Below are 15,621 nucleotides of genomic sequence, written 5' to 3'. Positions count from 1 at the left end.
AAGTGCTTTTTATTTCTAGAATATGGAATTGGTTACCAGTGGAAACCAGCTGTAGTTCATATAAAAGTTGGTGATACTGTCAAGGTAAATATGAAAATATTCTCTTGTGTTGAATAACTTTCCATGTATAGTATCACAACATCTCTTCAATAAGGAAATAATGAGATCTCTGCCAAGGCTGAGTCATTTCAACGATGTGAAATTAAGATTAGAAATTAGAATCTCTTCTTATTCAACTTGGAAAGTGAACCAAGTCCTGTACGACTAACGATCTTGTCAACACTTTATTTCTAGTGGAGTTGGTCTGCTCCAGTAGGAGTCAAATTGAATTATGGTGTCTTTGAAACGGCTGATGAAAAATCTACAAAATATGACGGCAAAGGTTTTAACAGTCCCCGAGGTTCAAGTGGATCATTTGTTCATCTGTTTACCAAACCAGGCACATACCATTTCTCAAGTGGTTATATCGATGCCTATGGCGCTATCGATATGAAAGGAAAAGTTGTTGTGGAAGCGGCTGTGTCGAAAACTGAAGACGTTAACGTAGAAGTTGATGGTAAGTTATCGCATTGCCCAAATGAATGTAAAATTTCAATCTTAAGCCTTGCATCACCTTCTAACGCTGTGTTGTTATTCAGGATTCAAGGCACCCCACAATCTGCCTCAAAACGCTTCAGCCCAAACTGAAGAATCGAATTGTGAAACAGCGGTCCTCTCTAGAGACAACTTGCACTTTGGCTTCACCTACTCGACATGCGCGACCGGCACCGTCACCATAGTAACTCCTGCTTCTGGCGTCAGCGGCGACGTCATCACCATCGAAGGTACCGGCTTCAGTACAAACAAAAAAGATAATATTGTTAAGTTCAGCAGCCATGATTGTCTGACGGTGGGTAACTCGACTTCGACATCAATCACCTGTGTCTTGGATATGTCACAAAGTCCTACACCATTTGAACCATTTGATGTATCCATTCGAGTCAAAGGCCTTGGTTTCGCCAATGTTGCATCAGCGATGAATCATACAACCACGTTCCAGTTGATATCCTCGATAGAATCGGTTTCTCCAAGACGGGGTTCAATCGCCGGGGGTACTACCGTAGCTATAACCGGTCAAGGATTCATCGATGGTATCTCTGTTACCATTGGTGGAGCCAGATGTGACGTCACAGAAGTATTGTTCACACGGGTAACCTGTGTTACGTCGGCGTTGGGGACGAGCGAAAAACTTAATCAAACTGTGGTTATCAGTCTATTCAAGGATAATGTGGAACACAGAGGAATGTGTAAGGATCCTAATGGTTGCATGTTTGACTTCATGGATAGTCAAACGCCTGAAGTTAGCGATGTTCAGCCACAGACTATAAGCTCACCGAATACAGTTATCACCATGAATGGCACTAAGGTAATATACCCTGGTAGTTGTTACTGAATCTTTGCACGAATGTATTGATAGTTGTATAAAGAGGAGAAAGGTCGAGCAGTCCAGTAAAGTAAATATAATCCTGAATTCATAGCCGGATAAATCTGATGTCAGAGTAATTATCTTCTCGTCTTCTTTATCTCGCTCTAGTTTACGAGTGTGACTTCAGATATTTCCATCATGGTTGGTGACGAATCGTGTGTGGTAGGGCAACAGCATCTGAGACGCAAATCACCTGTACCATAGCTGGCCTCGTTGCAGGAGATCACTCTATCAAAGTGAATATAAAAGGTGACAAAGGCAGCGCCGTGTTCGAAAGCTCCCAGCTGCAACGTGTCAGTAGCGAAGCAGCACTGACCAGCATGAACCCGACAGAAGGTAGCATTAATGGTGGACTCCTTTTGACCATGAATGGCAACGGATTCGATCGTATTGAATCGACTACAGTATCAATTGGTCAAGTACCATGCAAGGTTACTGATGTAACAACTTCAGTGGTAAGGTGCAAGACAGGAAGCCAAGCTGAAGGTTCGTATCTTGTAACACTGAGCTCTGGCGGAAGGAGCTTCCCCACAAAATCGTTTGCAACAAATCCTGCATCCACGCCCGTGATTAGTTCCGCAACACCGACCCAGGGGAAAGCTGGAGAGGCCATAACCATACAAGGAACTGGTTTTTCAACAAACGCCTCTCAAAATCACCTAAAAATTGGTGGAACCGATTGTCAGGTCACGGCTAGCACGGAGACAACTATCACTTGTACCCCTCAGCCCAAAGCAGCTGGTACCTACGCCGTCACCCTTCACGTTCAGGGTAAAGGCTATGCCACATCTACCACAAATTTTACATACCAGCTAAACATTGATTCTGTTAAACCTAGCGAAAGCGGGTTCGGTGGCGGGAAAGTCTTGACCATAACTGGCTCTGGGTTCGATGGTGAGCTAAACGTGACAATCTGTGGTAACCAGTGCGAGATTTCTAAGAACCACAATCTGACGGATGCTATAATCCAATGCGAAGTCCCGCCTAAGACTCAATCTGCACCAGGAGCCGATGATACGTGCGATTTGGTTGTAATGGTTACCAGTAAGAATCCAGATAACACATTTCAGACTGTCGAGAAGACTGAATCCTCTGTATATACCTATAAAGATGCTCTAACCTCCACCATCACCGGTGTTTCACCATCACGAGGCGGCACAGGAGGTGGTGTGGTACTTACCATTACTGGTACTGGCTTTAGCACCACACAGAGCCAGAACAAAGTCACCATCGACGGTACCATGTGCTTGGTGACCTCAGCGACAACGACAGAACTCAAGTGTACCACAGGTTCACATCACAGAACCATCAGGACAAAAGTAAGAGTTGACGTTGGTTCAAATGGTGCGGCAGTTCAAGAAAATGCTGATTTCTACTATGTCGATGTCTGGTCATCAAAATACACCTGGGGCGGTCGAGATCCTCCCGTTGAAGGAGATTTTATCGTGATCAATAAAGGACAAACTATGGTCCTCGATGTAGACACGCCGGTTTTGGCTTTCCTGTTGATCAAAGGAGGAACATTCATGTTTGATGATGAGAAAGACATTCACCTTCAGAGTAAATTTATATTGATTACCAGCGGTGGTTCGTTCATGGTTGGCAGTGAAAAAGAGCCTTTCAAACACAAAGCAACGATTACAATCCATGGTCACGTCAGATCGAAGGAGATTCCCGTATATGGCGCGAAGAGTATCGCGCTGAGAGAAGGATACCTTGGACTGCATGGACAACATGTGCTGCACACGTGGACAGTGATCATGAAGACTGTATATCCCGGAGATAAAGAATTGAAGCTGAAGGACGCTGTCACATGGAAGCCCGGCGATAAAATCGTGATCGCCCCCACCGGGAAAAATATCAGAGAACACGAGGAGGTTATGGTAGTTGGGGTTCAACAGGGGGGGAAGGTTATTCAAGTTTACCCAGCTTTAAAACACAAGCATATCTCAATAGTGCAGACAATAGGAGGAAGAACGATTGAAACTCGGGCGGAGGTTGGTTTGTTGACGCGAAATGTGGTCGTACAAGGCTCCGAGCATGATCAATGGAAGGGAACCATCCAGGCGTGTCCCAAGGATTTCGAACCCGGTCAGTTCCAAACTCAAACGTGCTTCTTGGGAAAGTTCGGTCAAGAGCCGGCAAGCGATGAGTTTGGGGTTCAAATCATGATTCACGCACCAAGGAAGAGCGCAGGGATGGTCAGAGCCCAGTTTAACCACGTTGAAATCCGTCACGCTGGACAGGCATTCAGGATCGGACGCTATCCAATCCATTTCCACGTAAGCGGTGATGTCGATGGTTCTTATGTGAAAGGCTGTAGTATTCATCATTCGTTCAACCGAGCAGTTACCATGCATGGTATCAACAACCTTGTCGTTGAACGGAATGTGTTCTATCACGCGCGAGGCAACGCGTTTTTCATGGAGGATGGAATAGAGACGGGGAATGTTATTCAGTACAACCTCGGGATCTTCGTAACTTCTTCGACTTCAACTCTAAACGTGGATGTCACTCCAGCCTCGTATTGGGTGACAAATGCGAACAACACTGTCCGTCATAATGTTGCTGCAGGTGGCAGCCATTTTGGTTTCTGGTATCAAATGTTCAAGCATCCAGACGGCCCGTCGTTCACTCCAGACGTGTGTCCACGGAACGTGTTTATGCACGAGTTCAGGAACAACACTGCGCACTCGTTTGGTCGATACGGGCTGTGGGTGTTTCCAATTTACCATCCAAAAACTGGAGGAAAATGCAAGTCGACGATAGCGGAACCGGCCGAATTCCATTCCTTCTTGGCTTGGAACAACATGCGTGGGGCTGAAGGTGTACAAATGGGGGCGGTTAAATTTGTAGACTTCATCATGATGGATAACGACCTTGCCGGAATCGAATATATCGACTCAAACAGCGACTTTCCACCGTGGGGCGGGCCGATGATCAAGGATTCTTTGATAGTGGGTCATAGTAAAGTGTCCTCTGAAGGATTACCCAAAGCACTGAAGACTAACACTGATTGTACAACAAGTGGACTCATGTTACCGAAGACCTCCAAATTGACCGTACGCAATGTGACGATGGTGAACTTCGACCGAAAAGGGTGTGCCGCTTTTGAGGCATGCGCACACTGCATTCCTTTCTGCCCGTTCTGTGGAGGATGGACTGTGAAGTTTGAGAAGATGACGTTCATAAATGTATCGAAACGTTCACGATTCAAGTGGAGGCATGAAGTTGTGTTCAAAGATCTGGATGGATCACTAACAGGTAGGAAAATTTGTGGAACGACCCTTTTATAAGCTTCTTGAAGTAATGAAGAACTAGTAGTGCCAAGTTAGTATAGTTTAGGTTTCCTCCTGTAGTAACACTAGATCAATAAGAGATGATCCTTATTGGACCTCTAGGAAGAACAGTTGAGAACTGATAGAGCTATCGAGTTATCTTTTTCATCAACAGGAACTCCTGGAGGCAGTATCACACCAACAAATCGAAATCTTCCACCAAGCGCCTGCACCTCCTCCGCAGAAGACAGCTTGGGTGGGGTTCCAGGAAGCATCTGCGATAACACAGTAAATTTCAAAAGATTCTCGTTCAACAATGCAGCACCTCAATCCCTTGTACCACTGGACGCCTTGTTTGAAAACGACCATGGCATCGACTCGGTTCCGTGGAAGTTCAAAGGAATCACTCACTCAAAGAGCTGGACAATCACCCTCATAAACGGCAGCGACTACAAATTCAGTTTCAAGAATCTAACTCAAGTTACAAACATCACCTACTCTGGAGATTTCTATGAATTCGATAGGTACGATCATGTCCGCATCACACACGTCTTGAGGCAAGAGCCAGACTATTTTGTAACAACTGGTCATCTTCAAAATTTCTCGGAAAGCGTTCCTCCAACCAATGGCTTTCATGGTGAATGGGGATTTGTTAACAAAACAAAAGAGTTTACTTATCTGGTAACAGGAAAAGACAACACAAGAGATCAGAATAATAATTTAAACGAAAAGAGCGTCGCACTTCGAGTAAGTAAAAGAAAATGTAAGGAAATGTAAGGAAAGGGAATGTAAATTAGTCATTACTTGCATTCTGTGGGATTAAAGATCTAAAGGGAGAGTATGATATTACTGAACGAAGCAATTGTAGATCTTTTCTTGGAGTGAAATATTTACAATATTGGAGGTTAGCGCTAAAAGGAACGTATTACCACCACCTTGCCAATTGTTTCTTAGCTGAGGCGGAAGGATTCTTTCTTAGAGAAAAAGGATAGCCGCTTTTTACTCTTACTAATGTTCCTCTTTATATTTAGATCTATCGCTGTTTTTATCAAAATTGTATCGTTCCCACTCCACCCCCGCCAACAGAAGGCCGTCCGGAAACTTTCCTGCGGTGGTCGCGAGCCGAGGACTGGATCACGCAAGAGCCAGGTTACGGCGGTTATAACGGAGTGTTGCCGAAAGATAACGAAAACGTGTTGATCCGTTCTGATTGGTGGATGGTCGCTGATACCCAGTTCCCCACGCTAAACCGGCTCATAATCCACGGTGTGCTGGAGTTTGAGAATGACAAAGATTATGTGCTGAATGCGTCTATTATATTCATCATGGGAGAAAGAGCAAGGTAATGATTTAAAGGAATACGATAGGATACATGGTAGTATAATAGGATACATGGTGGTATGATGGGATACACGGTAGTATAATAGGATATATGGTAGTATAATAGGATACATGATAGTATGATAGGATACATGGTAGTATAATAGAATACATGGTAGTATAATGGAATACATGGTGATATGATGGGATACACGGTAGTATAATAGGATATTAGGATACATCTAACGGTATGAAGAAAAGTGAATCTGGTTAAGAGGCTGTGACAATTCACTTCACGTGGAAGAGCTCAAAATTACGCGGATGTTTTGTCTAGGTTGATTATCGGCTGGAGAGACAACCCCCATCCTGGCAATGTACTCATTTCTTTACAAGGAAACTGGGATTCTCGTGACATGCCGCTAAATAACGGGCCTAATGTAGGCTCAAAAGCAATCGGCGTATTCGGATCCCTTGAAATGCATGGTATGCCGCGCGATGTGTACTGGACCCGACTCAACAAAACCGTCGAAGCAGGGGAGAACGTTCTTGAACTGGAGGAGAAAGTAGACTGGAAACAAGGAGAGGAGATCGTGATTGCTTCTACAACATTCGAGGCTAGACAAGCAGAAAGGGTGACCATTGATTCTGTAAGTGGAAACAAAGTGACTTTAAAAGAAGCCCTGAAGCACAAACACGTCAGTCATTTGGAAATCCTACCTGATGGACGAAAATACAAGCTGGCTGCTGAAGTTGGTCTTCTCACGAGGAATGTAAAGATTGAGGGAGCGAACATTCCCGTGGGGTCTATCCCTAAGCAAGATTTCGGATGCAGGGTGATTGTTAGTAAAACGATGGCAAATGGAATTGAGTACGTCGGCAAGGCAAAGATTCAGAATGTTGAGTTTAAAAATTGTGGGCAGAATGGTTGGACTGATAGCTACGATCCAAGGTAAGGCTGACATGGAATGGAACAAGATCAAGAACAAGAATAGGTTATTGGTGGTTCATTTTCACATGTGTGTGTTTACTTGAAAAGATTTCAAGCCAAAATCTAATAAACATTTTAGATTCTAATTTTGAGCACCTCAAAAGGAGTCTTAAACTCCTCAAACTTTCACATCCATTTCATTTGAACTTCAAACTTAAACAGGTTCCAAACACAAGCCAAACACTGTAATAATTCTCTTTGAAAACAGGTATTCTCTGGCCTTTCTGGACATCAAGACCACATCAACAAACGACTCGTACGTCAAAGGAAACTCGTTCAACTACAACTTCAACACGGCTTTAGGAGTATTCGCTACCAACAACCTGTTGGTTGAGAACAACGTGATTTATTTCACGCTCGGAGCGTCGATGAGAGTCGAAGGAGAAATGAACAGATTGATCCATAATTTGGTGATCTATTCAGCTTCGTTAGCAACATACAAAGATCGAATGGACGCCTTGGATCCACACTGGCCTGGAGCCATCGACACGGAAGAAGCCCAAAGTGTCGTACTCATTAATAATGCTATTGGTAAAAATTTATCTTTTTTAATCTTTAGAAATGCAATGCTTGACGACAGATTAGTTCAAACGTGCATCAGAAAATAATGAATTAGCTTACAGAAAAAAAAGTTCTTACGTTTAAAGTTTTAAATGAATGAAAGTCCTCTTTTTATATGCACTTGACTTTGGGATCCCATTTAAACAGACTAGCTGTTTCAATTGTACAAAACTCCTCCCAGAAACTGTTCATATTTCATCCAAATCCTCGTAAAAGTTATTTTATCGCTTCTTCCCTATAAACAACGTTCTCTTTCCTCAAAGGTGGCAGTGAACGGGTTGGATACCTAACAGACGGTGAGTCATGCAATACACCAGCAAACTCGCCTGACAGATGGCGTGGAAACACAGTCCACGGTGCTTTGCAAGGCATAACGATCATGTACAGTCAAGGCTATCCACGGTGTGCCCGGATCTCTGGTTTCCTGGTATGGAAGAACTACGACTGGGGTCTCTTCTTCTACACCAAATCTCGCATCATCGTCACAGACTCCGTGTTTGCAGAAAACACAAATTCCATCAACCCTCATGTCTTTGCGCCCGCGGCGCTTAGTCATGTCACCGCTGACAAGTTTGTCCGCGTGCTCAATACGACGTTCATTGGTCGAACTGCAAGCTGGGATTGTGCCATAGATAAGGTGGCTCCGAAAACAAGTGTAGTGAATTCCAAACAGAGAGCTAAGAAGACCCCCTCAGGTTCGAGTCTAACAAAATCATGAATCAGACTATGTTTAGAAAAGATAACTTTTGAATATCTTCTAATGGGACTTTTTTTAGCGAAGCACTCTAAAATTTCATCTCAAGGAAGCAAAAATAATGCCTACCCAAATCCCAATTTTTCTGGAGGCCCGTAACTTAACGGGTTTAACAGGTAACACTTAATACAAGCAAAAATACCTTTTCTTCAGGTGGTTTAGTTGGCTTGATGATGACCGGGTTTATGTCGAGAAAAGCTGGCGGTCCAAAGATGAGATGGGATTCGCCAACCAGCTATCCTGCAATTTATGGCATCACGAAGTTGATCGATGTAACTTTTGCATCATTTGGCGAGGCTTGTGGAGCTCGGGACATAGCGATCATGCCAAACCCCATAATTGGCGATATTATGCATCCTTTTACTGTGGAGAAACTTAAGAAATTTAATGTGGATCATGAATCATTGCTTTTCTACACTCGACCGACCTTAGGGTGAGTTAGATTCACAAATATTGTAATATCTGTCCCTAAGACTTTTCCTGTGAGAAGTAAACTGTTCTTATACTGTATAGCGCCAGAAATCCTGAATTTCTCTTGCTGAAGGTCCAGTGAAGATCAGGAGCCAGTTGAATAAAAGACTAGTAAACTTTTACTGTAGTTGAGGACAGAATTGGCTAATCAGAGTTGTGCATTTCTGAGTTAACTAAGATTTAACTTTGCAAAATGTAGTTAAAGAGTTTTATACAGCCCGCCCCTGAACTAACTCTGTGTTCATAGATGGGTGAATCCCTCGGACTGTGTTGATATGGACTGCGATGGAAGGCGACAGCTTCTTATAACTGATCTTGATGGAAGTTTATCTGGAAAGGCAGGCAATACAATCATCTCCAAGGCAGAATACGAGTGGGGAGAAAATCCAAGCTTTGGATTAGGTATGTCGAGGATTTGCATTCACAGAATCGAGTTTCAAACTGAGGAATAAAGAGTTACACAATCTTATCGTTCATTTCTATGATTCAAGGTGATTACCGAATTCCAAAGACAGCGCAAACCAACCCGGATGGATCTCGTATCGACATCAACAGCTATCTTCCTAACAAAGGAATAATTCGAGGCGATAATCATTGCACTTGGATGAACAACTGGAATGCTTACAAATGTTCCGATATTGATCACCTCATGACTATTGTTGAAAGCTTGGATAAGGATACGGAAACAAGAAGGTTATCTCCAGTTGCTATCTTTGGTGAGTAAACGAATCTTTCTGTTCTGTAGAGACACGCTTGCGTTTATTTGTTCACCCACAGTCTGAAATTAATATCCCTACGTTCATTTTCAGGTGACAGTTACGTGAACTTGTTGAACGGCCCCATGGATCACGGATGGTGTCTTGGCTACACTTGTCAAGAAAGGATTTCAACATTCTACGCCATTGTCGCTTCGCACAGAAATTATTCCCTGTACTTTACAAACACCAACCCACAAAAATTGCGCCTCCATCTCTTGGGAAAAAGAAACAAGGTGATACGATATGCAATCTTCTACAAGACCACGCAAAGATTGGACATCTATCGAAAAGGTATGTGAACAGTCTTCGTCACGTCCATGACAACCACTTTTGGAAATTTGCAACGAATTTTCAATCGTTTCAAGGGCTTTACATCAATCCTACGAATGCGAAACTATCCGGAGAAGACTTCACACTAAAGCGAAAGAATCCAAGATTACCAAACGATCAGTTTGAACCACAGTTGACCAGCTTTAGCGGAGCAAATTACTGGGACCGCGATACAAACTTGTTGTATGTTATCGTGCGGGGCTCTGAACCCATCGACATACGAACATCTCCAGTTATTCAGGTAAAATAATGTTTCCTGTTGTAACCAAAATCTCTAAAGCCCTCTTTCTGTGTTCGGTGGAAAGGTTTAGAACCGCCAGAACTAACTAGCATTAATACAGCTTGTTTAAGTTCCTCTTGAATCCATAGTAAATCGACAAAGATAGTCTTGCAAGACCACGAGAGAGAGAGAAGAAATCGTCTAGCTATCCATTTTTAATGTTAGTTAAGGGTGGCTGTGAATCTAACCAAACCAGCTTTAATCTAATGATGGATTCCAGCTTGAACGATCTGTGATTTGGTACACTAATACGGCTTATCACTGTAGGTTAAGCTTGGAGTGAAACCCATCAGTGTGGACGAGTTCTTCGAGAAGAACCTGGTGGAAAATCTCGCGGCTTTATTGGGAATCGACAAATCAAAGATACGAGTGATGAATGTTGTCAGCGCAGGTGGAGCGAGGCGAAGACGCGCCGTGCCTGAAACAACGTTTGTCGAAGTTGAGATTGGTGATCCACCAGAGACGAGCATTGAATATGACGAGGGTGATGTTTATGATAACAGTACACTCACAAACACCACTGAAGGAATTGCCACCAATTATACAGGTTGGTTTCCATAATATTGAACTATGAAGTATCGCAGATAAACACAAGGTTAAGGTTTTGGTATTTTGTTTACAATATTTTCAACACAGAGTATTCTCCCTTGGGTCTACTAAATGATTATTTTCACAGGTGTTTCAAACGCGACCTCATTTAAAGAACTGGAGAGTCTTGCTACGGAGCTGGTGGATCAATTTCAAACCGGAGGTTTTGAGAAGCACAATATCTCATTACAATCATTTGCAATGAAAGAACCAATTCCGGAGCCAGTTGACCCGACCGACGGAGTTAGGGCGACCAATGAAACAGGTTTGTGAAATTCCTGTCTTTCCCTCACTAAATTCAACCATCTAAAATAAGTTACATTTCAAAAATACCCAAGAAAATCCATACAATAGCCAACACAGTTGAAAACTAAAACAGCTGAGAGTCTTACGAGGCGTGTTATTCTGTAATAGGCCGCAGCATGAAAGTAAACTCCATAATACCGTTCACAGGCAGCCATGTTTAAACCGGCGTTTAAATCATTCTGTCATATAGCTCAAGTCACAAACAGCACAGGTAACAGCACCTTACGTTACGATCAAGTCAACGACATCGAAGAAAACAACGGACAAGAAACGGTTTACCAAATTCCCAACGAACTTATCATCGTCGAGCAACCTTCTGGAGGAAACGAGGGAGCGATAATGGCCACGCAACCCAAGCTACGCATGCGTGATGCAAACAACGAGATTGTCGAGAATGTTGGCTACGGCGAGGTCGGAGCATGGGTTGTCATGGCAACGATACGACAAGGCACAGGTCACCCTGGGGCGAACTTCACTGGGAACAACACAGTGAAGTTCATCAAAGGTTGGGCTAATTTCACGGAGCTGAGTATCTCACACAGTGGCTCCGGGTACATCATTGATTTCCACGTTTCAAAACCAGAATCCGCCGATTTCAAAGCGGCGTCCCAATCTTTTGACGTGGCGGAAACGCTGGTACGCTTCGCCATAAGTCAACAGCCAGGTAACGGGGACGAAGGAATAGCTTTGAGCCAGCAACCGCAAGTGGAAGTTCGCGATTCATCGAGCAATCAAATCGTTAACACCGGATGGAAAGGAAGAAGATGGTACGCCAAAGCCACCCTCGTAGACCCCAACAACAACGGAGCTGTTTTGGGAGGTGCCACGACCGTCGAATTTTTCGAAGGAGTGGCCACCTTCACGAATCTAAGCATCGATATCTCCGGGGATAACTATCAACTTACAATCGATACTAGCACTGAGCCTGACTCGAGTTACAAAGACAAGCTTACCACGGGAAAGTTTGACATCGCATACAATTCTGGAAATGCAAACACAAATCCTGTGTTCTCCGAAGCCCTCGCGGGCATCACTTTGCGAGAGGATATCTCAGTTAATACTTGGGTGGCGAAAGCAAACGCTAGCGATTCTGACCCAGGTCTAAACGGGGTCCTCGCGTTCAGTATAAGCTCTGGGGATTCCCATGGAGTGTTTACGATCGACCCAACAACAGGTGACATTAGAACGGCAAAAACGCCTGATCTGGAGACAACGCGACAAACCATTTATACCCTGACTATAACAGTCGCTGATAAAGGCAATCCATCAAAGAACGCTTCACAGGTGTTGAATATTCAGATAAGCAGCGTTAATGAGTTTACGCCAACGCTTAATGGAAACCAAAGTCAAACTGTCAGAGAAGATGCAAACGTTTCAACTGCCGTAGGAAAAGTGCAAGCTAGTGATGGTGATTTTGGGGAAGATGGAATGTTAACATACTCTTTAGTCAGTGGAAACGATGAAGGACGTTTTAGTATCAACAAAACCACAGGTAAGGTATCCAAGCTCTTAATATACTGCATGAATCATTTGAAATATAAATCAGTATAACTTCAATTAGCTTGGTTAGAATTGAGTGTGCATATCTGAGTTGATATAGAGGCTGATATGACTCCTCTCAATTTCCAGGTGTACTGATCCTCGTTAAAAAGCTGGACTACATCACCACCAGGGATTATGATCTTGGTGTCAAAATCGAGGACAATGCTTCATTGGGTCAGCGACGTTCTTTGACCGTGACCTTCCACGTTGACGTCACGTTCCATCCACGTGACAGCCAAGACCCGGAAGTGAAGAAAGTCATCGAACTGACGTTTCCAGATGTGGATTACGATGCGGTTATACTGGGAAACGAGGCTGAATTCATCGCAGCGTTGAAAGGCACTCTGGTCGCAAAGCATCCTGGTGTGATTTTCGTGCACTTCGAGTTGCGCAAAGGAAGCGTTATTGCGACATTTGATATGATCACGTCATCATCGAATGTCACAGGCGTGGTCAACGAACTGGCCAATCAGGTCACATCTGACGGCGGATTATCAGTGAGCTTCAACGGTAATGTTTACACCACAGATAAGATGAAAACAGATGGCAAGGTCTACGAAGCAAGCCCGGAGGACGACGATGATTCGATTGTGGTGAGTAAAGCAAAATTCTAATTTCGACGTATTCTAATAGACAGAGCCTCTAAGAGGGGGATAAAGCGGGAGTTTGCCCTAGCTTACCAAGGTCTATAAAAAGGTACGTCCTAAAAAATGAAGTGAAATAACAATGCTCAATGGGGTGGAACCCTCACACCTGTTTTTTGCTCCGGGTCATAAAATTTCCTTGCAAGACTAATAGTGATGAACAATTTTTCTTAATCACCGTTTTTTCCATCCTAAGGTACCAGTGGCAGTTGGTTCTGTCTTAGGGGCTCTCTTCATAGTCGCCATCATTGCCTTGATCATTTTGGCATGCACTTCAAAAAAACGCAAAGCAAGAGACAAGATGAGGCGTCCGTCCATCAACAAAGGCTACCAACCGGAATTCGAGATGACAAATTATTATGAGACTCGACCAGGAACAGCCATCATCGTTGAACCGCATAAACAGGCGACACGACTTGGATCAAGCATCGGCATCGCTAATCGCAGTGTCCATCCAGAGGTATGTATGCATATTATAAAGTATGTCTGTTGACACGATCCAATTTAGTCGGACCCAATTCATTCCTCCATCGTATCTTTAATTCATTCTTCAGCAAAGGGTTGAAACTCCTGAACATTGGCGACCTTCAACACGAACGAGTTCGCATCACGAGTCAAGGCCATCCACTGCCATATCCCATCGCAGCAGTCACAGCAACCCACAAATGAACTGGACTCAGTTTGAGCTCCGACCTACGTCCGGCCTGCAACGGCAGCCGTCGAATACACCTTCGGAAATTCTCGTGGAAATGCCAGTGACTCCAATCCCAATGAGAGAGCCAGTGGTTGCTGAGAAGAAACCTGATTCGAATACAAAATTGAATACGATGTACGACGTCGTAAATGAAGTGGCGCCCGCCGGTTTCATTAATGAATATAGAGGTGATGTATCACGAGTTTCTCTCTCAAACCTGTCACTTCTAAACTTTTCTTTAAGTTAGTTTCACGTAAGTCCAGTGTTACCACAGGAGGAAACCTAAACCTAAACTGATCTTCCTAGAGATCCAGTAAGGATCATCTGTTATTGATCCAGTGTTATTACAGGAGGAAACCTAAACTAAACTAACTTTATTTATACTGGATATCTCTATCAGTTCTAAACTGATCTTCCTAGAGGTCCAGTAAGGATTACCTCTTATTGATCCAGTTTTACTACAGGAGGAAACCTAAACTAAACTAATTTTATTTATACTGGACAACTGCCAACAAACTTGACAAAAGGTTTTCCAACTAACAGGTGGAGGTTATCGTAAAATGCAAGTGAACTTGGTTCGTCCTGAAAAAGGTCGTTTGTTTCACAAAATCTGCGACATGAATATCAACATGCAATGGACGTTGAAGGAATTGAGAGAAAAGTTAAACAGGCAGTTTAGGGCATTACCGGAGGTGAAAGGGAATCAATTTGTATTTGTTGACAATGATTTCAACGACGTGGTACCGTACAAGGAAGAGAAGTTCAGCGTGGCAAGGATCTTTAAGGCCTATGTCAGAGTAAAGATAGTTCGTGGAACAGGTAAGAAGAGATTAAGACCTTTTATGAGATAAGCGTGATATAACTTCCTTTAAAAGTTCAGGGTTTATCTTAAGAAAAAATCAGAACAGCACTACATCTTAATTTGCACAACATCAAGGATTCATAGAAACCATAGCTGAATATTTAATAGTTACGTATATAATCGTAGCTACTAATAATGCTCTCGTTTATCTATTCTCTTAGACGCTTGGATTCATTTCTGTCCGTGCGGGAAAATCGCGACAATCTGGTGCAAGAAATGTGCGTTGCGTGGTTACTGTTCAGTGTCATGTCGTGAGAGAGATGAGAAATCACACGACGCAATGTGCCAACCAAATTTGGACTTACTCCGAAAATCTTTAGTCGAGATAAAAAACTCAACTTCACAGGAATGAGAGGAAAGCATTAGGTTCATCTTAAGGCATGATTTAACAGCAGGACTGCTAATGTTTTAGTGGAGATACAAAACTCAACATCACAAGAATGAGAGGAAAGCTTTAAGTTCATGCAAAAGAATGAGTTTAACAGCAGGATTGCTAATGCTTTAATACATATATCTAGCATTTAATATACGGCAATATTGTTTTAAAAATTGCATATAAACCACATTTATATACTACACTCAATTTATTGGGCACGAAACAGCCAAAAAATTTGGTATCTGTACCAATTTCATCGGTTGGGTATACCGGTGCCGATGTAAATACACTATAATTATTGCATTATATATATTATCTCTTGCATTGAGAGCACTGTACATAATATGTTAACAAACATGATATATGTAGTAAATAGAAATGTAAAATTAGTTTAATAAATCATT

At 43.0% G+C, this 15,621-nt stretch overlaps 2 protein-coding genes across 2 annotated transcripts in view; both read left to right on the top strand.

The window, feature by feature from the left end:
- The window catches only part of LOC114519346 (fibrocystin-L-like), a 14,978-nt gene extending 13,289 nt beyond the window's left edge, over nucleotides 1–1,689 (top strand). Inside the window, exons 23-26 of the mRNA XM_028539468.1 lie at nucleotides 20–84; nucleotides 295–556; nucleotides 639–1,405; nucleotides 1,574–1,689. Coding sequence (XP_028395269.1) covers nucleotides 20–84; nucleotides 295–556; nucleotides 639–1,405; nucleotides 1,574–1,669 — 1,190 coding nt within the window. The 3' untranslated portion in view covers nucleotides 1,670–1,689. The remainder of the gene's footprint in view (nucleotides 1–19; nucleotides 85–294; nucleotides 557–638; nucleotides 1,406–1,573) is intronic.
- On the top strand, nucleotides 1,683–15,621 carry LOC114519345 (fibrocystin-L-like). Its single transcript, XM_028539466.1, has 19 exons — nucleotides 1,683–4,729; nucleotides 4,919–5,490; nucleotides 5,775–6,085; nucleotides 6,398–7,012; nucleotides 7,260–7,582; nucleotides 7,876–8,307; nucleotides 8,520–8,799; nucleotides 9,085–9,239; nucleotides 9,329–9,553; nucleotides 9,647–9,886; nucleotides 9,961–10,166; nucleotides 10,473–10,752; nucleotides 10,882–11,058; nucleotides 11,290–12,591; nucleotides 12,729–13,234; nucleotides 13,482–13,745; nucleotides 13,840–14,167; nucleotides 14,523–14,798; nucleotides 15,003–15,621. Exons 1-19 carry the CDS (start codon nucleotides 1,786–1,788, stop codon nucleotides 15,191–15,193), a joined length of 9,627 nt encoding a protein of 3,208 aa, XP_028395267.1. The 5' UTR covers nucleotides 1,683–1,785; the 3' UTR covers nucleotides 15,194–15,621.

This window comes from Dendronephthya gigantea, unplaced genomic scaffold, assembly GCF_004324835.1.
Source record: "Dendronephthya gigantea isolate DGI-Jeju-01 unplaced genomic scaffold, DenGig_1.0 000013F, whole genome shotgun sequence".
Classification (NCBI taxonomy): domain Eukaryota; kingdom Metazoa; phylum Cnidaria; class Anthozoa; order Malacalcyonacea; family Nephtheidae; genus Dendronephthya; species Dendronephthya gigantea.
The sequence above is the reverse complement of the archived record's forward strand: the minus strand, read 5'-3'. Positions and strand labels throughout refer to the sequence as shown.

Coding starts and splice junctions, on each gene's coding strand:
- LOC114519345 (XM_028539466.1), top strand. CDS start 1,786: ATGAACCCGACAGAAGGTAGCATTAATGGTGGACTCCTTTTGACCATG. Junction 8,308..8,519: donor AGCTAAGAAGACCCCCTCAG/GTTCGAGTCTAA, acceptor CCTTTTCTTCAG/GTGGTTTAGTTGGCTTGATG. Junction 13,746..13,839: donor ATCGCAGTGTCCATCCAGAG/GTATGTATGCAT, acceptor TTCATTCTTCAG/CAAAGGGTTGAAACTCCTGA.